Source organism: Mycteria americana, chromosome 19 (genome assembly GCF_035582795.1).
Source record: "Mycteria americana isolate JAX WOST 10 ecotype Jacksonville Zoo and Gardens chromosome 19, USCA_MyAme_1.0, whole genome shotgun sequence".
NCBI lineage: Eukaryota > Metazoa > Chordata > Aves > Ciconiiformes > Ciconiidae > Mycteria > Mycteria americana.
Window position 1 is genome coordinate 5,307,038 of NC_134383.1, and position 25,915 is coordinate 5,332,952.

Below are 25,915 nucleotides of genomic sequence, written 5' to 3' on the forward strand. Positions count from 1 at the left end.
TACCCTCCTTCCTTTCTGTCCCCAGTGCATCTCACTGCGATTCCGCAATGCAACTTGTGCCAGCGTAGACAAGGTGGTGTAGGATAGGCAACACGGCATGGCGTAGCAATGAGATACCAAAAAATACCTAACCCACTCTGGCTCTGGTAAGTTTTGGTGGGGTTTTTTTTTGTCCAGCTGTCCCTTGGCTGGGGTTTTGGGAATAGCTTAAGGGACTTAAATGCACTTGTGATATATAAAGACTGGATTTATAAAGAGTGCATAAATGTGTGGGCAGGGAATGAATGGCATACCTCATTCTTATTGAATTTCAGTGGGAATTAGGCATCCTATTGATCCTCATTTACATTTTTTAGGTGTCTCACTACCTTTCTAAGTGACAGTTCATATAGGTCTGTTTGAAAAACCCAGCCTATGCCGTCAGATGCAGTCAGTAGGATTTTGCTTTGTAGTACTCAGTCTTAACTTTCAACCCTTGCCTCCAGTCCAAGGAGCTGGCTGTATGTTTGCTCTGGCATCCAAGTTGCAGGTTAAAAGCCCCTTCAAGCTGACACAAGGGAGCAGGCAGGTGGACCGTGCTGGTCAAGTGACCAGGCATTGCTGCGTGCCTTTCTTTTATTCCAGTTTTCCATGGTGCCTCCCCGAGATCAGCAAGCCAAGCCTGACTCACGGGTGGGCTGCCCTGCTAGAGAACAATGTAGATGTGCAGTGAGAGATTAGCGAACAAAAGCTTAGGAGTGTCTCCGTTCAAATTAAGTAACAGATGGACCTGGTCTGTGTGGGAGCTGATAACGGTTATAAAAAGGCCATCACCAGACTGTGGCCAGCCCACCCTGGAAAAAAACTCACTCGGTCGTAAATCCTCTGTGCTGTTATAGCTGCTTGTGATAGTAAGGCTTTATTTTTACCAGCTATCATAAAACAGCATGACTTATTTTAGATGCATGGCTTGTACTGCTCAGTTAAAAGGGTGCCAGCTCTCTGATAGACACCTACAAACAGAGGAGATGTGCCCGCCTGGGCAGGGAACATGAAGCATAATTAACCCAGAGAAGGCAAATGCAGTATTACAGAGCAGAGTTTGGCGCTCCACATGGTTCTGGTTTTTGCTTTTCTCCTCTCCTAGGTACCTACCTGATAGCACTTGTTTATTCTGAAATGCTGATAATAAGGGCGTCTCTGGTGGTCTCGGCAGGACCAGGACCCCACAGGACAAAGTTGTGTGGAAAACCATTGAGTATTTGCATTCATCTGAAGATGTGAAAATTTCGGATTTTGCTCTTACTTCACTCTCTTCCTGCTCACCACTAGAGAAGGCAAGGAGATGCCTGTCTGCCAATAGAGTACATACAGTTCTGGAACAAAATCTCAACCTGTTTAAATCTCCTGACTTAAACCAGCACCTGAAAGACCTGACTGCATTTGCTGCAGAGAAGAGGGCTCATTAGCATCCAGGCCATGCACACAATCTTTTTCCTTCCTTTTTTTTTTTTTTTCCTTTTTTCCCCCTTTTGGACAGGAGGATTTACTGTTCTACCTCCTAATCAGACAGCAAAGCCATTGGTATACACACAGCTTACACACCCATACTCAGTAGTGAAACAGGTTGCTATCAAGGAGATACAGAGCCCTCTTAAGACAAAAACCTCTCTGCAAAGCAGTCTCCTTCTGCAGCAAACCTTCGTCCTCTCTTCCATGCAGGGAGGGAAGTGTAGGTGTTGCCTGGTGAAGACCGCACAGTGCTTTCTGATGGTTTCCCAAAGTCTGGTTTCGTCACATTGGGATGCAGCTGCAGACACACCGCCTCAAATACCCACCTGACAAGGGCTTCTGGAGGTAAGAATTTCGCAATCTTTGGTTGCAGTTTTGCTCATGGCATTGCAGTGTCTTTAGAGATGAGATATTAAGGCCCTGCATATCTGCACCTTCACAAAAATGAGACAGCATATGCTCAAGATCAGATTTGCACACCACCCACTTTGCAAATCCTTAGGCCTGTGCTAGGAGGAGGCATCATGAGCCATGCTCCAGAGCTGTCTGAACAGGGAGAGTTCAAGCTTACTCACAGCCTTAGCATAAGCCTGAGCTCTTGGCTGGACATGTTGAGCTTGGACCTAGTCCACCAGTAGGTTCTCATGCTCTGCTCTGCCTAAGGGAGCACAGATGCTTTAGGAGAGAGCCAGAGCTAAGCCGATGGCTGGCAACCTGGGGAGAAAGCTCCCAGGTCGGAGGGCCTAGCACACTTAGCCCATTTTATTGAAATAGATTTTCACCTGTCAGATCAGACATGGCTCGAGAGACCAAGAGCCAGCTCCGCAAAGGTAAATGCTGTTGACATTAAGGGGAAGATGGGCATTTAATACTTTGCAGATATGGCTGTACGTGCCTTGCCCAACATTTTAATCTGTGCATGATCTGGTCCTAGCTCTCCTATTTTCCCAAGCTCATACCCCAGTTTCTGGCTTTTCTCCTGGAAAGGACTGAACGTACGTGCAAGACAGGAGAGAAGCAATACTTGGGTGGATGACTAATACTTAATACTTAAAAGAAATTAAGATGGAAGCAGCAAGGGCTAGAGAGTTTGCAGCATGTCAGATTGCATCTCTTTCTGTAACAGAATTTCGGGCCATCTTCAACTCAAAGAAAAGATGGAAAGAGTTAGAATTTGCCCCTCAAAATCTGGAATGAAGGGTAATAGAGAGGGAACAGAAAGGAAACATGAATAGGAAAGCTGTGCATAGAAGAGGCTGTTATTACCAGCCCTTGCACTCCTGAATTGCTTCTCCCTTCCCAAGAAAGAAATGTGAGGCTGAACTGAAAGTCTCCTTTTCCTTAGGTAAGCAACATGGAATAGGGCACGTGGCTTCTGCGTTGTATTAGGTACCACTAACCAGGGGACTGAGTCCTGCCCAGATCATTTATTTTGCCTTGCTACTGGCCTCTGAGGTCAAGCCCCTTACACAGATGCTTTGGGCTTGCAATGTTATGCTGACTCTCCAGGAGGAAAAAACAGGGGCAGGTGGCCTTGCTGTGTGGCTCTGAGGGAAGGCCATTAGGCAGGAGAGCTTCTAATTACGGCTGCACCAAGTCTTTGGCAAAAGCCAGAAGAGAAATAAGGCAACAAGGAAACAATTACAGATCACTTGGCTAGGAATGTATCAAAACAGTCACATTGTACTGAGCCCTGTTCTTGCCATTTTCATTAACGAATGGACAGCGTAATTACATCTTCAAACTGGTCTGGCTCACAGCCAAGATGGACCATGAAAATTAGTGCATTCACAGAAAATGGGACATGGGAGGATCTCAGGAGGTCAGCCCAACCCCACCTCTGCTTTACGGCATGAAAACCCAAGGAATACAACTGGCTGGGCCCCTGGATGTCTGCTGAGGTTCTCACATGCACTGTTTCCCCATGATAATTTTCATCTGTTTAAATGCTGTACATTTTATCAGTAAAGCCTCAGTCCCTTCAAATTCAGTGTCCCCTGCAATTCGGTAAGGATGTACAGTTCCAGTTCACTGGAGGAAAAAAACTGAGGAGTGGGAAGCCACAGGAAGAGTAAGGAACATACTGTCTCAGCTGGTATATCTCAGAGTGCATATACCACTCTGTGATCTGTTTACCGGATGAGAGTGCCTTACAACAGCAAAAGCAAAGGCCAGGAACAAAAATGGTGAGCACTGAAGAGAAGTAGGAATATTTGCACAGGGCAGATTTGAAATGAACCCTTCCTGCCTATTCCCACTTGCCTTCCATTGTTTCCCTAGCCAGCCCCAAGAATTGCCATACAGGCACATCCTACGTTATTTCTCACTTCAGCAAGTCCCTTTCCTCCCAAAAGTGGCAGATGCTGATACCAAATTAGTGCAAAGTGGGAGGGAACCAGCAGATAACTGTGATAAGAGCCAGGGGCAATGGTCTTCCTCCTGTCCTCTCCCTTCCTCCCCGCAGGGCTCTCATTGCAGCAGACAGACGCTAAGGGAAGTCTCCAGGGCAGAGTCAGATCAGCGAGACATGGCAGGGATCTATGGACAGGATCAGGGAGACAGAATGAACTGTAATGGAAAAGGGGCAAGTTCCTTTATTTTTGTCTTGTGTGGGAATTTGACTCAAGGATTGCTGAGAATCTCATAAGCCAAAGTGACGTTTTCCAGGCTGAGCGCCAGCCAACGCACAGACTTGATCTCAGCAGGTATTTGACTTCGACAGGAGCTAGGATGCTTGGTACCTGCCTGACCCTGGCTTTTGATGAGGACACATATATCAAAAGCTGCCTGAAATGCAAAGACAGGAAATAAGCGGATATGCTATCAGCACCAGCTTTGCAATACTCTTTAGTGTCTGGCTGTGTCCCAACCATCAATACAGAGACTCGCAGGGTTTTAGCCTATAATCCTCTACTCCTCTGTCTGTGACTCTAATCTCTTGATCCTCCATTCTCCTCCAGCCTATAGCTTGACCAACAAAACACAGATCTGAAGTTCTGCTTATCAGAGACCAGCCATGTCATCTTCCTGTGGAAAATGGGAGTCGGGAAGAGAGTAGTAGTCATCAGAGCCAAGAGCTGAGAGTAGGCTAGAGAAGGGAACAGGAGAGGGCGTGAGCAAGCACACAGAGAAATCATTTATGACAAGACTGAAAACAGCTCTCTCTTTAAGAACATTTTTCCGATTTTACAGTATCATTTTTGTCTTTTGTGTGTGTATAATTCTAGCCTCGGGTATAAAACAGAATTGTCTAGCTAATGCGTTGCACAAAACATGTACAAATGAACATTGCAAGAAACTGACTGCAGGCACCAAGGGAACATTCACATCTGCCTATGAGCGTGCGACCAAGAGCCTGTGAAACTACTGCCGTCATTCCACACTGGAGAGGTGGGGCCATCTTCTGTAAGGCAGCTTTGAAGCTTTGCAGTGAATCTGTCAGAACAAAGGATGCAGATCTACAAGGGAAGAAGGCATTCAGTAGAAAGCTGCACGAGCCACGTGCAGGCCTGAAGACACGTGAGTTGGGGCAATATTGTTCTAAGGGCAGCCCTGAATCACGGGAAAAGATCTGAAAAGACTTACCTTGTTAACATCAGCCTGAGCATAGGCTGCAAACCTGCATAGGGAGTTACGCTGCAGGGTTCAATAGAGATTATTTTCTTAGGAAGTACATCGGGAATTAAAGGGAGGCCAAATGAAGTCACAGACAGACAAAGATGAAAAGCTTGACATGGAGCACTATTAGGAATATGCTGGCATAAATGAGCAGGGGAAGAGGGAGGAAAGTAATGCCATGTCAGAGCAAAGAGTGAGGATGAAAGCCATTCTGGCTTGTCCCAGCCTGGATTCCTGACCAAGGCAAGCTTGTTCAATAGAGCAGAAACGAGCCTTGGCATGGAGGGGTTAAAAGATTACTTGTCCTGGGAGAGTTGAGTTAGCCACATATCTGGGAACAAACTTCTCCCAGACCCTGACTTGTTTTTCTCCTTAAACATCTCCTGCTGCTATTTTTAGCAGAGAATTTTCTCAGCCAAATGCTCCCAGTTGAGTCCTGGTCAGAGGCCCTTTTCCCAGAGAGACACAGGCTCAGCAGCAGGAGGGTTGCTGCTCTGCATGGAAGATCATTCCTGGCTATGTGCTGGTCCCCAGTTCAGCTTAGCTCTGTTTCATTGTCCTGCCAGCTTTGGGGTTTACATGTCACACTGCCAGGCCCCTCCTGAGGCATGGGGGACAATCCCCCCACCAGTCTGGTGCAGGCATATTAAATGCTCTCACAGACCCTAAAAGCCAGGGGAGGCTGCAATCTGGTCTGCAATTTCAGAAGCACCTAAGGAAGAGGGTGGACTGGACTTGATAACCGCCTGCAGGCTTTTTAGGAGTATGAATGGTGAAAAAGGTGGGAAGGAGATAGAAAGAAATGATTAGGCTGACATTAATAACAGGATCTGCTTCTCAGCACTAAAATCTATTTGGATTCTTTCCAGTTCCTCCAAGGGAAACCATGGAAGCCTTTATTGTTCATAAGAGTTGCAACTAAAATCGGACTGGATAAAGCTTAAGGAAATACCTCTCAGACGACAACCCTACTTTGGCTGCTGGAAATAAATGAGGTAACTCCCTTCCTCTTCTCTGGTTCTCTTGGGGCCCTTATTCCTCCTTAGCCAAAATGCTAACCTGTCCATCAGTCCATCACTCCCTTCCCCTGGCTCCTCGCTGCTCAGCCTCCAGCACCGAGCAAGCTATCTGCCTGCTCAGACTGTCTGCCTATGTGCAATTAGCAATGTGTCAGTGAATGTTTGGGGTGGTTCCCAGGGAAGCAATGCTCGTAACTTCTTTTATCTACAGCTTGATTTAATACCTGCCTGCCAGAGATGGGCATTAAATCAAAAGGCCAGATCAGGGCATATAGATGGACAAATTGAGTAAAACAGGAATTAACCCCTGGCTTGTCTGTGCTGATGCGCAGGGAACCCAGGAGGATCGAGTGCTCTGGATCCTGTGAATGAAGCATGGGGAAGGCTGCAGTCCAGCGCTGGAGAGCAGCAGTGGTTGGTTGGTTACAGCAGAGCCACAGTCAAGAAGGTCCCTCTAACAATGGCCCCTTCTTGGTCAGTGTATCTGTTGCCTGTGTGTCTTGGAGTCACGTCAGTGAAGCAAACAGATTGAGAACATATTTGTACTCCCCACAGCAGTACAGAAGCCAACCCAGACAGAGGAGAGCAAGCTGGGCTCTTTTCTGCTCCTTGCCTCAGTGCCAAGTTTCCAGCTCTGCTTGAAACCTGTGGCCGAGCCCTACTTTGGCAGGGGTGAAGGGAGAGGACAGGCAGGGTCAGGAAATACTCTGCTTTCAGCTCATGTTTGCAGAAGTTGGCAGCTGGCTACAGGAGAGGGGAGCCAGACTGAACTCAACTGCACACCTCTGAAGGTCCCCACGAGAGATTAAATCTGGCACTGTGTGCCTTTGCCCTTCTCCCCAGCTATGCTTAAGTAAATGGGGCCGAGAACAGCAGTCACCTGGACAACCCACAGATGCTGCACGAGGGTTTGTCCCAGTGGCAACAGCTACCTTCAAAAAGCTTCCCCGAGCCCAGCAGGAATCCCAGGAGCCCAGGATTTCTCTCTTGACCTTCATGTGCACATTCCAACACATGGGCACTTAACCTTTGAGGCTCCTTTGAAAATCCCAGTGACAGCGTTTTACGGATGAGTATGTTTCCCCTAACATCTGCCCCTTGTATCAGATGCTGCCAGAGCCTCTCTCTCTTCTGGCTCTGCTCCCAGCTGAAGGACAGACAATAGGCATTTGAATGCAGTCTCCACTTCCCCTCCCAAACAGCCTGGGGGAGATGGCACATCAGAGCCAAGACCTCGCTGACAGCACAGCTTGCCAGCCAGCGACAAGTCTCTCTAGATCATGGCCTGCCTTTTCTTCCCCTCCCAGTGTAGCTGAACCACTGGCTACAGTTGTTACTGGGCATGCAGGCCAGCTCTGCTGGGCAAATCCTGGCAGCATCCAGCTAGCCAAAGTGAGGAAGTCTTTTCTCAGCATACTACTGCTGGAGCCAGCCTGATCCCCTCTTCGAATGCTGCCAAAATCAACTGACCTCCTGGATTCCCAACCCTGCTGGCCAGAGCACTGGTTAATGGACCTCTCCTGTACCTCTCTGCCACGCCAGCTCACCTGGAAACACACCGGCCACCTCTTGGACTTCCCCTTCCTCACCCTTAATAGCATCTAGCTGCAATTAACTGATCCAGGCAGGGCACGGGGCACAGAGAGGAGCAGTTCCACCTGCAGGAGGTTCGACAAGGGTTCAGCGAGAGCTGGCTTGGATTCTCCTGAAGAACCATTGTTCCATCTTTCTAGAAATAGCTCTGCTTCTCGCATCCTGGAGCCACTCAGCCTGTTTGGCACCGTTTCTGCTGTTTCAGAGACAACAACAGAGAGTGAGAAAAACCTGTCTAGACACCGTTTACCTTCCATCGACTCCCATTGCCACATCAAAGCACCACTTCAAACAAACCTGCAAACTGGCCAAGTAATAATCCCCAGCTCTCCTGTGCCTGCTCCAGCCAGAGGCAGTCAGACCCATCCCATCATGCTTCAGAGTTCATCTTTAACCCAGGCCCTTCTGACAACAGGAAGAGAGGTAGGATGAAAAATCTCATTACAGGAACATCAACAGAAGTTACCTGGCCTCAGACTACTCAAGTGGTGGCTGTGTCCTTTCTGCTCGGCATCCAGGTACAAGCAGAAATCTCACCTGCTTCCTACTGGCAATCTGCAAACCTCCAGCTCCTTTGAATAGCAGCCATACAAGGCAGTCCTCTCGGCAGTCCCACTTGTCCCACCTGCTCAGATGCCCCTACCTTTCCAAAGCCATGCACATGACTGCTGAGCAAGCTTTGCTACAACTCAGAGATCAAAGAATATCCTCCTATGGCACCCATGGAAATGGAGGTCAGCAAGAGCTACAAGCAGCTTGTCCACCGTTGAGGCAGCAAGTCACTATCAGAGCAGGACAAAGTCACACGAGCTCAGGTAAATGCTCAAGATACCTTGAAACCAAGGGAGCTGGAGAGGTTTTTAGGTCACTTGAGCACAAGTTACTTGAAGTCACTGCTTTGGGGAAGCACCTGGCACTAGCATCAAGCACTGACCCTATGCAGCCACCACAAGAGCAACATCTAGCTCATTATTTTAATAAGGGTCCTTTGAAATACCTTCTGTGTGAGAGACAGCTAAGAAAATCCAGTCTGGCTTTATTCTGTCTCAGGCAGAAACAGCCTTTATTTAGCAAAATGCTGCTAACAGCTCTGTCTCATTAGTCAGTGTTTAGGGAACCAGGCTGCAATTGTTCTGAAGTCTGGCATTGCAGAAAGAGCCTTGGTAATGAGGTCTACAGGAGACGATTCCTCCTGACAGGCTCACAATGACCTAGAAATCCTACTTAATTCCCTGTCAGTAAAAAGTGCTGAGTAACAGCAAGGTGCAGAGGCACTGGCGGCTGATTTGAGAGGGAGGCTGCAGCCTCTGTTCACACTTTGGGCTGTGATGCAAGAGCTCTAGGGTGGAAAAGCCAGCACCGCTCAGCTATGCAGCAGCTCCCCAGATAAAGCAGAGGGGAGGCTTGCCAGGCAGATAGACAGGGGTTTGCTATGGGAAGGTTTGTAGCCTCATCTGTAAAAGACTTGCCACCACGTAGAGCATGCAGAGTGCTGGGAGCAGAAGCCTCTGTTTAACACAACAGTAGAGACAGGAGCAGGCACTTGGAAAAACAGCCTGGCGCTAGCTAGGGCTCCTTTGAAGCCCCCTCAACAGCAGCACCTGGATGCAGTCTTCTCAGTGCAGTAGGCATCGTCTCCTCTGGACCGTGCTTGCTTGCAAACTGTGCCAAAACCCTGCCAAAGGCTTTAACTCCCTGACTCAAATAGCTCAACTTTTACCTATGTTCCTAGGCCTAGCGTGCCCAGCAGCTCACCAACTTCATCTGCACAGCTACCGTTGCTACCAGCAGAGACTGCGGTACTGCGGAGGCAGCCTCTCCTGCCACGTATTGGAGTCGCGCAGGTGCCGTTTCCTCTCACATGGACTTGGGATGAGCAGCGGCTCTCTGCCGCACCAGGCAGCGTGCGTGCCCCGGAGGTGTTGTTGAGCTTTTGACGCGTTCTGCCCCAACCACTTTTCCCCGTTTCCTTGGAGGAAAATGCAGCAGGTTGGCACAGGCTTGGGCCACAGACACACTACTTTCAAGTGGTTTGTTTTTGACAAGCAGCGTGCGTACCGTGGTTAGGAACCTCTGGGCTGGATGGCCCAGAGCCAGCTAGGCCAGAAGATGAGGTAGAGGGACTGAGCTGGAATGTGGGCTGGATACAGCTGACCTTGAAGGCCACCCCCAATAAAGACCCTTACAGGCATGTGCCTGCCACCTGTTTCAGCCAGCAGACGAGGGACTAAACCAGGAATTCTGGAACTGAATGCAGTGTCTGTTAAAGAGTGGTCTGAAGACTCCCACCCACGTGAAGCTGTCGCTGATGAGTGCTCTCTTACAGATCCTTGCAGAGGAATGCATCTTTGCCCATCAAGTACAAGACTGCTACTCGCATACTGCAAATGCAGCTCTGTTTAAAGTACAGCTCAAATCCGCAAAGGACTGCTGTAAAAAAAGAAATGTGGAAATGAAATCACCAGCCGAAACAGTGTCTAGAGACAACTCAAGCCAAGTCCCTTGAATGTCAGCACCAGAAGGAGGGCTCTGGAATGGAGAACCTAGCTCACTCTGCACCAGCTCTGCTGGCACAGACAGAGGATCTGCCTCAGAGACATGAGGAAAAGACATATGCTGAGAAAGGAAGGACCAGCTTTATTTTACCAGCCTGTGTTCCCACCAGAGATGTGCTCTAAAGACTGCCTTGCAAAGTAGGAATTAAATCCAAAGGTGCCTATGCATCTTCCTTGCTGTCATCCCCTTATCGGTTATCTCCAGCCTGCTCTGAGCCAGAAGATGAAAGGATCGTAACAACACTTATCTTCCCACTTAAGAACATGCTTAACAGCTTGCTGTTAAAGAGGAGGACACTCAAGCCTAGGGAAGCAGCTGTAAATTCTGCAAATGAGCTCCCTCGCACTTCTTTGAAGGAGCTACTGCTTCTCAATGAGGGACACAAATACAAAAAGGAAACCAGGGAGGGAGGAAAAGAGGGAAGCCTTTGTAGCAAAGAAAGACTTTGCCTCACGTCCAGAACTTGAAGCTGAGTGACAGATGTGAGACGTATGACATGTGTGTCTCAGAAGTGACCAAGGATGAGCCAGGAATTGAAAAGCTCTTGGGAAATATTTAAGCAGCCAGAATTATGACATGTTTGTCACTAGAGCACAAGAAGCTCCAAAAACATGCTCTCCTCGAGACTGTGCAGCGTTACAGCCAAGAACGTTAGGGATCCCCTTGCATGCTGCAGGCAGAACTGCTGCACGCAACCCAGATCCGGCTGTAACGGTTGAGGCCAGGTCACTGCACATCCTCTGTGCTTCTCCCACAGAGCATGCTGCCTCATCTCTGAATTTGACCCTCATCTCCCTTCTTCGCAGAGCTACTTGTTATCACAGTGAACCTGAGTCCAGCTTGCTTTTGTCATTTAATAGCCGAGTCAAACTGTCAAAACGGCCAAATAGGATCTGTTCCAAATATTTGCAGAAAGAGGAGGATCAAGGAGCCTGCAGCAGAACACCAGGAGCCTCCCCGGGCGAGGAGAACAAGCGCTATTGTTGACCAACAGCAGGCTGCTGGCGGGCGACGAGCATGCCTCGGCACAACGTCGGGAAAAAGCCCCCGAGCCCTCCCATGCTCTCAGAGCACCGCAAATGAACTGGAATCTGGAGTCCCCCTCTGTCCCCTGGCAAAGCCCCAGCGATCCAGCGCTGCGGACTTACCAGCCCTGATCGTAGCTCAGCTGTTGACTTGGAGAACTCAAGGCGCAGTTGGCAATTGGGAGAGGGGGGCACCCGAGTGCCTTAGAAGCTGCTGCCAGCCCAAACGCAGACTTCAAAGGGCTTATCTTGCCCTGTTGTGTGGGAGAGCATGCAGTGCCTGTGGGTGAGGACAGCTGTGTGTTGGCCAGGCCCACCAGAGGATTTTTGATGGAAGAAGAAAGAAGTTAGTACCTGGTTTAACCTCCCCTCCAGCATGCACAAGGCAGCTTTGGCAGGCAGAACTCCGCACTGCCCTGTTATTTATGGGATGTTGAAAACTGGCCAAAACGAAGGGAAAACACCAGGTACATAAGGATGCTTACCAACTCAAATAGCCGGTTCTGCTTGAGGGAGAACCCCTGAGAGTCAGAAGGCAATTAGAAGGCACTCTGCCTTTCATCTCCAGATCGCCAGTTCAAAGGCAACTCCATCAGCACTGACCAAGCTGTAGCCAACTAATAGCTATTTGCTTGTGCACAAGAAATGAGATAAGCCATTGCCTCCTCGCTCCCTGAGCAATCAGACTAGCCCCATCGATGTACACTACGTGCAATCTCAGCAGAGTAGCTAAGACCAAAGAGGGAAACAAACCAGCACCTCCTCTGCTGTAGAGGCTACTAGATCAACGAGATCCATGGTGGTTGAAGCCAACCTGTTTCATGGCATGTGCATCCAGCCCTGTCAGCAAAGCACAGATCACTCATGCTACTAGGGGGTTGTGTATTACTCCTTCCACCTTGGTTGTTGGTATCTAAACACCTCAACAAAAACAACCCACTCTTCCAAGGATGGGGGACTCCCACCGGCCGGGGAAGTCAGGGCTGGTCCAGAGGTGCAAGTCACTGTTGTGCACAGAGCTGGGACTTCCCCTTCTAAAGTATGTTACTGATGCAGAGGACCTCCCTACTACAGAGCGGATGTTTTCCAGGCTCTAAAAATAACTAATTCCAAACAACATGGTGGGTATAAAGAAATATTTATCTTGGGCTTTTGCAGAGATCAATGCAGAAGAAAAAGATTAAAGCAAAGATTTAAGTGTGTATTAAAAATAGCTGTTGATAAGATCCTTTGAGGGGATAAAAGCTATTTTACAGAAGCAGCAAGAACTGCAGGACTTTGCAACACCTTCCCTGCCGTTAACTGTGTAAGCTCCCGGAAATCGTTCAAGAGAATGTTAGCAGCCAGAGCGCCTCAGGAGGAAGTCCATTAGCAGGCAGCAATCTCCTTAATGGATCCTCGGGGTATGTGGTAGACGCTGCCTTGCCTATGGACACTCAGTTCTTTCCACTGCTGTGACTCAAGGGCTGCTCATGCAGCCATTATCATCCAATACTCTCAGGAATGCTCCTCACCTTTATGGCAGCCCAATAGCGTGATGAATTAGTCTTTTGGGTAGCTTTCATTGAGTGAGGACACAAATGGGTATAGTGAGTTTTTTCTTACTCTTTTTTTTTTTTTGACAGCACCTAGCAAAGACACTTATCCGTGAACAGAAGCCGTACGTGCTACTGTAATGTAGGCAAAAGCAGCAACATCTATCAAGGCCTTTGTCTTCCAAGGATAAGCATCCTAGCAAAACAAAAATATTGTCTCCATGGCTGATCTTGGCCTAAAAGATCAAGCACAGCCTTGTACATTTATGCGCAGACAAAATCATTAAGTCCTCAGCTGTGCAACCGACTCCAATCGAGCAGGCTTGAGAGAGCACACAGCCACCCTGGAGAGATGTAAAGTGGCTGCAACCTTTCTACCAGGAATGAAAAGCAGGACTGCTGTGCAGAGCACTGCTGGCCCTGTTAAAAGGTAAGCTTGCTTTCTCAAAACAGCTCTCTTCCATGGCATTGTTTGCCAGTTTTATTCCTTATTGCTAATGAAACAAAAGTTCTGACTTACTTTGGATATCTAGAATATTATGGGCTCCTTCAGCAACCATTGAAGGACTTCATGGTTATACATCTTGAGACATACTGGACAAGACTGTCAAAAATGGCAGGTGAATTAGGTGTCTCAGGTGGGGGAGCGAGCAAGGAAGTTGGATGCTTTCAATGGACCTGAATTTTTAGTATTATACTTCCACCCTCCAAAACGGAGTCTAAAACAAAGTTCCCCAATTTACATCCTACCTGTAAAATGCTAGCCACTTATATAAGGAATTGCCCCAAAGTTTATTAAGGCGGGGATTTTCAGAAGAGGCCATGGGCATTAGAAACACCACCTAGTAACGGGAACAAATCCCCTTAGATTTCAGTGGATTTCTCCAGAAAATCTACTGAAATCTAACCTAGCAGAAATTTTCTGCTGAGCAGATTAGGCCACCAAAATATATTTTTAATAGTGCGATTAAAAATCTTGAAATACTGCTGAACATTGTCAACTGCTACCTTTTAGCCACATGCCAAAGATATAGTTAAGTCCCTGGCACACTGCAGTTTTAAAGCTCAGTGCCTTCAAATGAGCTGGCTGTGCCCAAATGAATTAAGAGGACTCTTAAAACCCCCCTGGTCTTACATTTGTGTTGTAATAATCAGGTATGCTGATGGGAGTAGGTTAGAGTGTGTTCTGGCTTTAACTCTGAAATCCCTGGGATTTATGACTTAAAAAAAAAAACCACCAACAAAAAACCTTGAGCATTATCTGAACACAATTTCATCTACTTCATCCATTGCTGCACTGAAACCTTCATTTCCCCTTGTAACTGACTCTGTGTTAAGCCCTGTGCTCCATCCCACGAGGGGCACTACATAACCCAATACATTATATTATTTACACTGACAAGTGATTCTTGCATGACAGAACAATTCTCATTAATTTTTTGAGCTTATCTCAAGTACCTGTGGGCTGTCAGGTTACAGCACGTATGTGGCTGGTTTTCTTTTTAATTATTTAATGCCAGGCCAGTGTTGACTGGACTCCCATTTGATGGCTCTCAGCAGTCTGCAGGTGAGTTCATGGGAATCCTACCCAACTGTGCTCTCAGGAGCAGGGGAAAATGCAGAGATGATTTTTTTGTTGTTGTTGTTGCCAACTCCCATTTATAAGTTTTGCTTCTGCATCTGCTGGTCTTTTCTCTGCCAGTTGTCTGGTTTGGAACATGCACCAAAAGCAATTTCCTTCAGTACCCAACGCAGCAGAGGAGGAGCTTTGACAAGACACTTAAGAAGTGCAGAGGAACACCCTCTCTAGACCTTGCTTCTTGCATATTAGTGCTTTTTCTAAGAAATTTGAAGGCCTGGCTTAGAATGCTGCTCTAATAAGAACAGGGCACCAGCTCAATTATGCAGCTGTCTTGGTTTTGCACTTCCAAGCTGTGTGTTAGACAGCTGAATTTCTGCACAGAAGTCACACAAAGCTTTCCTACAGTACAAAATGCAGCAAGGCAATCAAAGTTAGCAACTGCTGAGGAAGAAGCGATAAGAGAACCTCAGCTGGCCATTCTTGTGCAGGAAACATCTTCAATATACACCTCCCTCAATGTTTACCCCCAGAGGAAGCCTTCTTGACCTCCACTTATCTAAAATGAGGAGCAGAAGTTTGTGAGGAGTTGGTTATCCTTGAGACCGATGTTCTGCTGAAGTCCATGGAGTGCCTTGCTGTCCTGCTCCCCACAGATGTACTCTTTTGCTGGTAAGTCTCTAGAAAAAGAATTAAACTCTCCAAACAATACCTCTAATCTCAAGTTAATACTGAGGGTGTTAGCACTCTAAAGGATCATAAGCAAACAGAGACCTGAGCTTTCCAGCCAAAAAAAAGTCCATTTTTTATGTTATTGTTTATTTTTCTGAAACTGAAAACTCTCATTTCCAGCATGGGAGTTTGAGAACTGCAACCCAGCAGGTATTTCCTCCGCCCCAAGTGCAGCTATTGACAGAAGTGTATGCAAAGAGCAATCCAGCCCCTTTGGGTGAAAATTAAGAGCCCGTCCAGAACATTCATTAGTGCAATTAAAGCCATTAACTGGTTCTTAGGCCATGTCCTGACTCAGCAAAGGAATGGGTTTTGTGGCATGGTACACACCCTTACTCCTCCACTACATGGAACTGACGTTTAGTGGTTGAATTTGGTTTTGATCCTGTGTCTCATAAAAACATGATACTCCCTAGGGGCTCAGAGGGAAGGCAGACAGCCCTTATCAATTGCAAAAAGATGGTGCAGTTCATATTCGAGTTGATAGAGAAGCCAGATTGAGAATGTAATTATCCTAATTAATTTTATATCTTGAATTCATCTCTTTTTATATAAACAGCAGTTTCAAAGCAGGCCACCAGCTTTTACGCATAGAGCAGTTGTTTTATCTTGTTGAGGGGCACGTTAGCAATACACGCTCTTGTTTTGCAGAAAAGGACTCTTGAGGACTCAGGATCCTGTTGGTCTGTGGAAATCTTTCCCCTTGCTAACTCCCTCCCACCACCACCACTTCACGCCTGCTCCGTAAGGCGTTCACGAGCCTTCTCCAGATCATCAGGGCTTGATGCAATCAACTGTGAAGCATTAGCTCTAAATATACAACTGGGAGGCCAGTTCTGCTTCAACACACAAACACTCATCGCTAAGGATGATAAAGCAGTGAACGCAATTTGCAAGAGAAACTTAAATAATAATCCAAGTAAGCTGCAAGAAAAGCAGGAGCAAGTCGGGGCTAATCAATGTTTTAGCCTTTGGAGATGGCTAAAGTTAGGGGCAAAACTGGCAGGAGACTCGGAATCCAGGCCCACCCACAGCCGTTATGTAAAGCAGCTTTTGCCCTTATTTGTGAAGCTAAATGCAGAAGCTCATTCCGCTTTATTTACTTGTTTAGGTGATTTTTGGCAACTCATCGTGTGTTCCTGGTGCAAATCCTCAGTGCGTGGACAGATAAATGAAAAACAGTTGCAGCGGGCCAAGAGACCCAGAATTCAACTTGTACTAGGAAAATAAACAGGTCAGTAAAAGAACCTAAGTTCACAATCAGAGCAACAGCTCAGTCCACAGCTCTTTCTCCTCACTAAAAAAACCACAGTTTACGCTTCGAATCTACTTGGGCTTCAGTAACCAAGTAATTCTCAGAAGTATTCAGAGCAAGAGGGAATGTGCTGGTGTCACGTTCTTTGTCAACAGCTGTAAAGTAGATGTGCATCCAACTACTCTTTGGTGGTGATGCCAGATACTGCTTACCCAAATAGGAACACCAAGCCCTTCCTAAGAATTTTTTTGAAGATGTTATTAAGCGTCTGATTTTGGCATGGCTCTCAAAGCTGTTTGTCCCGATTCTGTACTGCCTGTTGAAAAGAAAGCAATACTGCAAATACTTCCCATCAGAAAGTACCAACAAGCAACTTATCAGAACTGCAACAGAGCTAACAACATTTCCACTGAGTGGTTTTTGGCACTGACAGCTGACTCGGAACAGTTGTTGGTAGCTGGGACAGATGGACTTCATATATTAAAAAAAAAAAAAAAGGAAATGAGAACTTTTACGCTGTAGATATTGAAAAGCCCTCTGCAAAATCCAACATATTACCAAAACCTCAGAATTAAATCAAAGGGAGATTTGAATACCTTGAGCTTTAAAACCGAAACGTGCCAGGGACTTGCTGGATCAAGAACTACAAGGTATCAACATGTTTTATTTTCAACAGGAGTTTTGGGAAGGGCTCCACTGCTCTCCCCTCAGTCCCACATGTGAAATCCTCAAAATCCAAATGTTTGTCTCCATGGGGAAGCTTGCAACAGAGACCTCAAGGTAGGATGTAACATTGATGGCAACTGTAAGCCCCGCTTTCCATCACTGATGCCAATAACTTCCGCTAGTATAACGTCCATGGCATTTCCCTGATGCGCAGAATCTTTACATGCTTTTAGTGCCTAGAGCTGGGTATGCTCCGAATACTCTGTGTTTCACTGGCTCCTGTTTTGTGGCAATGTTTTAAGGCCATAATCGAGAGCAGGGTCCGTTCTGGCAATAAGACTGTAGGAGGAGGCAATCCCTGCTCCGCAGCGCTTATAGTCTAAGCAGCACCTTATAGCCTAAAGCACACTTACAGTCTAAAGCATACGGGTCAGAGTTTTGCAGCTTGGGATCTCAGCATCTTGTTAGCTTTGTCAGCTTCCTTTTGTGCCTTTTTTTCCCCAAGTAGCCAGTTGGCATCAAACACATTCTTATGGTCTCACTCCTATCTCGCTATCCAGCGCCAACCCTGCGGACTTCAGTAGGTGTTTAATTTTACATACTGCTGACAGCGTAACCTTAACGTAGTGGGATGCCCCGCTGTATTTAAAGTCAAGAGTAGCGGAACAAACTTTTTTATTCTCAGCCTCACTTCTGCCCACTCTTTTGGGCTTATGACCCCAAATTTGAAAACAGCTGGAAATCACTGCAGGATGAGGCACTCCGATTTGGCCAGAACCCATAGTATTTAAACGGAGAGCAAATCCTGTTACTGCTTGGTTTACTCACCAGATAAATGTTCTCAGGCAGAGGTGTGAAACTAGCGGTGTTTGGCTGTTTTTAGCAACTCTTGTCTGTCTAAATAAATGCAGAAGTATCTGTAGTTCATTTCCAGTCTTGCTATCTTTTAGGCCAGATTCAACAGGACACTTAGGCACTGCTCACATAACGGAGGAAGGAAATGAAGTACCTTTCTACCTTGCAGCCCAACTGTAAGGAAAAGCTGTGTTAAATCTGTCATTCTTCTCATTCAAAGGGAGCATCTGAATCCAGAGTTAGCACCTGGAAGACTACGTGATGCTCCAGGATCAGGCACTCCCAATTTCTCCTGCTCAAACTGTTTCTGCTACAAACCACAGTAAAGCAAGTCAACAACAGACCCTGGAGCGCATGACAACCATCTCCTCGTTGCAGATGAGTGTCAGAGTCATCTTCTCACCCCTTTGCTTGCTTTTTTGGTAAATAGTGCCCAAATCTCACTTTATTTGAGGCCCAAGAGGCTCTGTGAGTTATTTTGGAGTCACCGGAGAATTGTTTTGTCCTTAGATAAACTGTTTGAAGTATTTCAATACACTTCAGTCTTGAGTTGACCCAAAACAGTTATTTGTGTGTCTGTACACAGGTGCGTGAGTGCACAGCCCCGGGTATTTTAGTAATCAGTTGTTGGTTGTCACCCTAACCCCACTCCATCCCATTTTCTCCTTCTGCTGTCTGGGCAGGTTGGGGGAGGGCAAGGCAAGCCCACCGGCTGCTGTCCCCCTCCTCATCCCCCCCCACTATTAATAGCCAGACAACAAATGAGCCCAAATTCATTCCTGAGCGGAATTAGCAAATGTTTTTGCAATTAAAACTGCAAACATTCATGCGGGGCCCCCGGAACAATAGGCGCCTGTGCCTGGTCTTGAATAGGCACTAGTGTCCGCCCTGCCTGCCTGCCGAGGCTGCACATTCCTGGCACCCTCATCCCTGGACCCGCTCCTCGCTGAGCTGGGCTTTTGGGCTGGTTTCCCCCCTCTCTCGTCCCCCCCGCCTCCCTGCAGCACCGTGCACCCGGCGGGGGAGCCGGCCAGCCCTGGCTGCGGGCACCGGGGCTGGCCCCGGACCCCTCGAGCCGTCCCGTCCCGTTCCCCGGCACGGCGGCGCGCAGCCCCCGCTGCATCCCCCCGGGGTCGGGGCAGCGCATCCCATCCCTTCCCTTCCCTTCCCTCCCCTCCCCGGGACGAGGCTGGGGGCAGCGCGTCCTTCCCCACGCTCACGCCGGTACGGAGCCGGGGCAGCGCATCCCCGGCGGGGCGGGCGCAGCGCATCTCCCCCTTCCCCGGGGCCGCCACCGGGGTAGCGCATCTACCTCCCCGCTCCCCCGGCCCGCCACGGGGCCGGGGGCAGCGCATCCCGCATCCCCCTTCCCTCCCTCCCTCCCTTCCTCCCTTCCCCGGTGCGCGGCCGCGGCGGGGCCCGCCGCCCCGGGGATGCCGCCGGGCGGCCGGGGCGAGGCGGCCCCGCTGCCGCTGGCCGGCGGGGCGGCCCCGGCGGCCGGGACTCACCGAGCAGGGGCAGGAGCAGGAGCAGGAGGAGCGCCGGCCGCCGCAGCGCCATGATGGGGTGTGCGGAGCCGAGCCCGCCGCGCCGAGCCTGCGCACTGCCCGGGCGGCGGCGGGGGCGGCCGGCGGCGCCCCGGGGGCGGGGGGGGCCGCGCTCCCGTTGCCGCGGAAACCGGGCGGGGAGGCGCGGGTCGCGGCGCCTGGCACGGCGGGGGCCGGGGGCGGGAGGGGCCGGGGCGGCCCCGGGGCGGGGGGGAGCGGAGAGCCGGCGGGGTCCCGCGGCTGCCTGCCTGGGAAAGCGGCCCTGCGGGTGGGGAGAGGCGGCCGGCGAAACGCGGCGGCCGGGGGACCGCTTGCGGAGCGCCGCGGAGGGAGATTCGCCGGCAGCGAGGAGCCGGGAAGACTTTGGACGGTTTTGAGCCAGCAGAAGCTGGGAGTCAGCTTGAAGGCAGCGCTCCGCTTACCATACCCGTCCGAGCTGTGCTCTAGAGTGGCTGTTTTCCCCTGCGTTTAACAACCACCCCTCAAGAGAGGAATTTCTTTGTGAGAATTTTCCCTAAAAACCTATCTCGTGTTGAACTGTGCGTTTCACTATAAACTTTTGAGCAACTCAAAGGAAGGGAGAAACGCACCCAACCAGCTGGGGAGAGCGCGCTGCTCCTGAGGAAGGAGCTTCCCTGAGCCCCCGTCCTGTGCCAAATTGCTTCCGACACAGCCACAGGCTTCCTTTAGTGATTCTGCCCCGAAAGTGGCTTTGCACAGAGAGCATCCCCAGCCGCTGCGTGGTCCTCAAAAGTGTCCCAGAACCTTTTTCTTTGATTAACAAAGAAACAAAAATTACCAGCGCTGGACACTTGCCCCGAATTCAGCGAGTCAGCCCGGGCCAGTGCTGGGTCATGCGTCGCTAACCGTCAGTAGCGTGTGATAGGGATGTAATTAAGACGCTGTTGAAGATCAAGCAGCTGGAATGAAAGCCGAGCTCTCCTCTGTGCTGTAAACCAGCTCGGTAGAGCTGGTAGAAATTAAGGGATGTAAAAAATGTATTTAACTTGATAATGCAGCAGATCTAACTCAAGATGCTAATGAGTAGATTTAAAGGGCTGAGCTGAGCCTGGTGAAATTAATACAGAGATTCGCATCAATTCTAATGGCCAGATGGGACGTTTCACCGAGGATGAAGGGAAAGGAATCGCCTAATAAGACTATATGGCTTAAAACCTGACTAGCAATCTTCGGGTTGGATCCCCGTTGAGTAAGGAGTCATTTTAACACAGTCCATTTGGACTGAAATGGCAGGAGATGTAAAATATGATGACACAGAGTATAATCAGCGATAAAGTGTAATCACCAAGGTGTCAGGTTCCTCTTTAACTTCCTGCAGCAGCTTGATCAGGGAAGAGCGGAGCTGAGAAAGAGGAAACAAGAAAGGTTGGAGGGTTTCTTATGCCCTTCTTCTGGCCTTCCAAGTTGTGTTTATGTGGCCAGGTGAAACGTGGACCTGCAAACAGTCTGCAGCACCCCGGCGCTGTGGGCTTTCCATCTACTGCTGGCCACGGACCCCGCTGGAAGCCAGGCGCAGCCTGTCCACGCTGGGCTGGGGAAGGGCCGTGCTGGGAGAGCCGCAGGGGGATGGTCCTGCGGCGTGCTGGCTTCCCCGGGCCATCTGGGCTACTAGAAGGGGAGCTGGATCAGCGCTAAGGGGCTCTTCTAAGCCTTGATTTCCCTCTCCAGGCTGCTGGAGCTTAGCCTGGGCGTGCATGGAGAGCACACTTGTGAATAACCAATGCAGACAGAGGCCAGGTTTGGAGTCAACCGGCAAAGCAGATATGACCTTAGCGGATAACACCAGGGTGTGAAACCTTGAACATCATCTTGTATATACATCCTTGCGCAGGACATACGTGCCAATTGCCTATCTCGGGCAGATAGGACTAGTGCCAGCTCTTCTCTTTATGCTGCCTCCGTGGTTTTATTGCAGCAAGGTTCTGCCTTTTAATCTGCCATGGCCACCGAGGAGCCATTTGAAATGTGAAAGGCAGCAAGCAAAAGGAGTCACAATAAATATTATACAAGAACCGTAGCGCCCGTCAAACCAGGACGGCAGTGCACTGCAGTGTAAAACATTGATTGTCACACATAAATGGCTCCCATTTCATTATTTAATGTTGAAACAAGTAACTAGAATAAAATATGTGCTAAGAGCAGCCCTGTGTAGTGCAGGGATGTACTCAGGCATGATGAGGGGCAGCACAAACCTGATTTCTTTGCTCTCTGAAGGGCTTCCCTTCTGTGCTCAAAACAAGAAGAGGAATCTGCAGGATGAGAGGGAGGGAGCGCGTGTCCTGCCAAGGAGCCCTCCCGAGCTCCAGCAAAGGCCTGTGGTGGGGACTGATGGAGAAGAAAGTTCTGCATGATCCAGCCCAAGCGCAAGCAGCGGCGGTGGTGGCAGCGGAGAGGTGCAGGGTAAGGCACTGGGGCCTCGCTCCTGGCACTTGTGAGAACGGAGGGAAGGTGACCGAGAACTAAACTGGAAAAAAACCACCTTAGGGATTTCTAAAGGTTGTACGGAGCGTGTTGTACACAAAGTCGTTTGGGATCTGAAAGCAGCTGAAGGCAACTCAGAGAAAATGGATATCCTTTTGATGCTTGTAGTGCCTGGAGGCCCAAACTGAGGTTCAAGCCCTGCTGGGAAGAAGCTGCTCAAACCTGTAATAACAGGCTGTGCCTGTCACGATGAGTTTTCAATAGCAATACACATGGCAGACAGGAGTGTTATTATCTGAGGCACCGGGGCTCCAAGGACTCTGCCAATGAGCTGTGACATACCTTGTGTGCGGAGGAGCAGCCTGTCTGAGTCCTCAGGGCTGTCCATCTGGACCTCTCCCAGCCATTAGGTTGGCTCCAGACCTCTTTAACTTTGAAGCTGTGATGATGGCAGGCTGGTCTGCTGTCCTGTGAAGAAGGGGGTCCTGGCAGACACCGCAGCCGGTGCAAGGGTTTGGCTGCTCTCAGAGATGGGAGCTGATCGTGCTGCCCCGGCAGGAGGACAGCAGCCCTGCACGTAACCCACCTTGTTCCGCGTGAAAGAGAAACTTCTTTACACCTAAGAGGAGGGCCACCGTGTTTGCTCAGGGGGCAAATGCCAGCAGGCAGGGTTTTGTTAGGTGACCTGAAGCGGCTCCAGAGCCATCTTTGCGCGTGACAGAGGGAAGGTCATAGGTGACGTAGGTAATAGGTGACAGAATCAGCCGTCAGAGAGAGAAAGTCTCTCCAGAGCTGCACTCGGGTGAGCAGGAGGCCACGGCATTCATGTGGAGCTGTATCCCAGCCCTGGCTGAACGCGGCTGTTTCCCCTTTGTAGGGGCTGCACAGAACCTCTCGGTCTAACCGGGTAGGACGTTTGGAAGCAAAGTCCTGCCTTGTCTTGGAGAGTTTCTAGAGTGACTAGGCTCTGCAGATAAAAAGATACTCTCTTATTTATACATATCGCTTTTGATTTGAGGATCTCGAAGCACTTTGCAGATATGCCATCTACCTGAGAGCATTCTCAGCAGCTCTGGGAATAGATGCAGGTATCTGGCCTGCATCCCTCCCTCTTCTGCGCTGCTTCTGCTGCTAGGGCAGCTCTCTATGGATGCACTCATGCTGCAGTGCCTCTCGCTCCTAGCTTAAGACACCATCTCTTTTTGTGTCTGCTGTAGTCTAGACAAGTTGTTGATTCCCTGGTGTCACAGACCACGACCCCACTCCTACACCAGTCCCATCATTTTTCCCTAGTTCATTGCTCAGGCATATGCTCGTCTATTTTGAATCATTTGTATGTGTGAGGCTGAGTCGCTCCTAATCTCGTCTCCCTCCCGGGGCGTCAGTCACACTGGCATGTGCCTTTTCCCTGTCTGCCTCCCTCTGTTTATGGACTATGGGTATTTTTAACGCCACCCTCTAATTAGAGGTAGTTTTCTCTGGATATTTTGCGCACAAGGGCTCTCACGTCTGTGGTCAGCAGGGCAGGCAGTAAGCGCTGGGGACCGGCCGAGCATAGAAACCTCCCTGCTAAATAAATACGCTGCCCTTCACCTCGCCGCAGAGACTGTCATGGGGGGAAGGCTTGCATTCCTCGGGGGTCTGTCCGCGGCAGCGCGGTGGGATATCAGCTATATAGAGGAGCCAGCCAACACCCCCGAGAGATGGACGCAGCTGCCTTCTCGTCCTGCAGCCCACTGCCTATGGCTGCTCACAGCTCCGTGCAGCTGTCTCCAGGCTGTACGGTTAGCGCTCGTGGCCTGGAGCAGTCTGCGTCCCTGGGGATCCCTGAGTTCAGCTCACTTACCCTTGTGCTGGTCCAGGGATGGAGAAGAGAGCGATAGTAATGAGAGATGGTCTTGAACCAGGTTCCCCAACGAGGAACCTGGTCTCCCTGGCTTCCCAGCACCGCGCTGCCCAAGCATCGCTGGCTGCCTGGCTCTCGGCGTCCTCCTAAGCCGCAGCCAGGAAGGAAGCTGTGATCCCACCGGCAGCCCCAGCGCAGCAGAGGCGCGAGGCAGCCGCCGTGCGTGGTTGGTGCGTGCAGTCCTTTTCTCTCCTTGACGAAAACCAGCATCTGGCTGACCCATCAGGCAGCGAGCACCCCTCGGGCTGCCTGCATCGTGCTGCAGATTTCCTTTAGCTCTGTTCACAGCCAAGTCCTCTCTCTCCTGCCCCATCCCCTAGCAAACTGGAGCTGCAGATTACAAGGCCAGCTGGTCATTAGCACGGTTACACTGCTCTCGTCCCTTGCCAAGGCGAGCCCGGGGGATGGCACCAACTCGCAGAGCGGCAGGTCGGGTGCTCCGGCTGGTGACCCGGCTCAGGTCTTAACGCTACCGGACGCGCCGCTGGCAATAGCAAGCGCCGCTTCCCCCAGGCTGGGGCTGTGTGGAGGAGATCGATACTGCTCCCTTTTCCTCTGCCTGGGGTGTGGAAGCAAGGTTTGACATTCAGCGGGAAAGGGATGCTTCCTCTCTCTCCTGATCCCACCTAGACTCTGTTTGACAAGCATGCTGATAACTGCTAGAGCTAACGCCCTATTGAATTTATCCCCGTTCTTGAAAGAAGCCAAGGGATAAAGAGGGAAAGACATTTGCTTAAGGAGAGCGAGCATGTCCTGCAAAGCTTGGAGCTCCTGCAGTCCTTGGTCTTACACTCGGGCTGCTGATACCCTGGGGCTGAAGGAGCTGCATTATGGCAGGAGGGCAGTCAGGTCTTCAAATCCATACTGTGCAGGTAAGAACAGCCTGCTTTTGCAGTGCCTCTCACTGCCTCCCAACAAACCTAGCCCCCTGTAATCACCTTTGCTCATTCTCTTCCTGAGTCACTGTTTATTCTGGCTCCGAGGGCTCATGCTGATGTGGTGGAGCAGTCTTTTCTGCGAGCTGAATTTTCCGAACTCTCCAAGATTGTTTTGACATGCTTGACTAGCAGTCGACGTGTCAGCCAAGGGTCTCCCACCACCCAAGCAGCACCTTGCTCGCCAAAGGACACATGTCCCGGGGCGAGCCATGCAAACACCCCCCACGCACTCACGCCTGTTGCACTGCTTTATTGTTTAATAAGTGCCTTCGGTTTCGCCGTCCCGGCTCTCCTCTGCGTGGCTCCAGCAGACAGGGCTAGGGTCCCCAGCTGAAGCTGGTTTTAATGGCTCTTGATGACTCCCATGGAAATCATTACTGCGTCGGGCTCTGGATTGGCAATTGCGCTCAATGCAGTAGGTTGCTTGGAAAGGAGTCAGGAATTTGCTTCTTGATCTCTCAGTTTCCTGTCAGTGCTATTTCTTTATCCCCATCTACCTGACAAGTTAACCAGGGGATGGGTGTCCCATGCCTTGAGATCTGAAGCAGTCAGAGAGGAGGCCTTGTCTCGTGATGTGAGCTGCCCAGGCTCCCTTGGTGGCTAGTAGAAATGGGGATTTCTTGGTCTGAGGTCTGGCTGCGTTAGGGCTTTGGGTTTCTGGAGGCCTGCGAGGACAGGGGGGACTTGCTTCGTGTAGCTGAGTGCCATCCTTCATACCCTCCCTCCCTGCTGTCCTTGAGCAGCCAGGTACAAAGCACTCTCCTCCTGCTTTGCAGTGAAGTGCAGTGCTTGGTTTGGAGGAGGAGCAGGGCCTTAATCTCTGCCAGTCGAGTTGCGCTCGCAAAGACGATTAGACATATGCCAGCTAATTCATAGTAAACAGGATGGAGGGAGAATTTGCCACTTATAAATGGCAGATGAGCGAGCCCATCATTCCTGTCACTCTCGGGTAATACATGCTGACATAAGCCCAGTTTAGCTGCAAGTTTATCATTGCTAATCCTGCTGGTCCATGCCTCTCTTCTCCATCCTCCTGGCATCTTTCTTCCCCTTTCCCTGCTTTGCCTTTCTCTCCTTTGCTTCCGGTACTAGCATCTCCGGCCTTTTGGGGCAGACAAATTCCCCAGCATCCCCTACCCTTCTCACAACACATCAGTG

The 25,915-nt window shown here is 49.8% G+C and overlaps 1 protein-coding gene and 1 long non-coding RNA gene across 5 annotated transcripts in view; one reads left to right on the plus strand and one right to left on the minus strand.

The window, feature by feature from the left end:
• JAM3 (junctional adhesion molecule 3) overlaps positions 1-19,820 on the minus strand; it is a 32,847-nt gene extending 13,027 nt beyond the window's left edge. Inside the window, exon 1 of one of the 2 annotated variants that reach the window (XM_075521075.1) lies at positions 19,446-19,820. In XM_075521075.1, the coding sequence (XP_075377190.1) occupies positions 19,446-19,484 (39 nt within the window). In that variant the 5' untranslated portion in view covers positions 19,485-19,820. Of the gene's footprint in view, positions 1-19,432 lie in introns of both variants that reach the window. The other variant, XM_075521076.1, reaches the window with a different exon arrangement.
• Positions 37-18,450, plus strand: LOC142418760 (uncharacterized). 3 transcript variants are annotated; one of them, XR_012778382.1, is made up of 10 exons: positions 37-146; positions 1,702-1,836; positions 4,719-5,010; positions 5,979-6,104; positions 12,928-13,267; positions 14,908-15,088; positions 15,800-16,067; positions 16,260-16,382; positions 17,080-17,183; positions 18,145-18,450. It is a non-coding gene; the product is annotated as an uncharacterized LOC142418760 (long non-coding RNA). The 3 variants fall into 3 exon arrangements; XR_012778381.1 differs by lacking the exon at positions 15,800-16,067; XR_012778383.1 differs by lacking the exon at positions 15,800-16,067 and having other exon boundaries at positions 14,950-15,088.
• Positions 19,821-25,915: the final 6,095 nt, after the last annotated feature.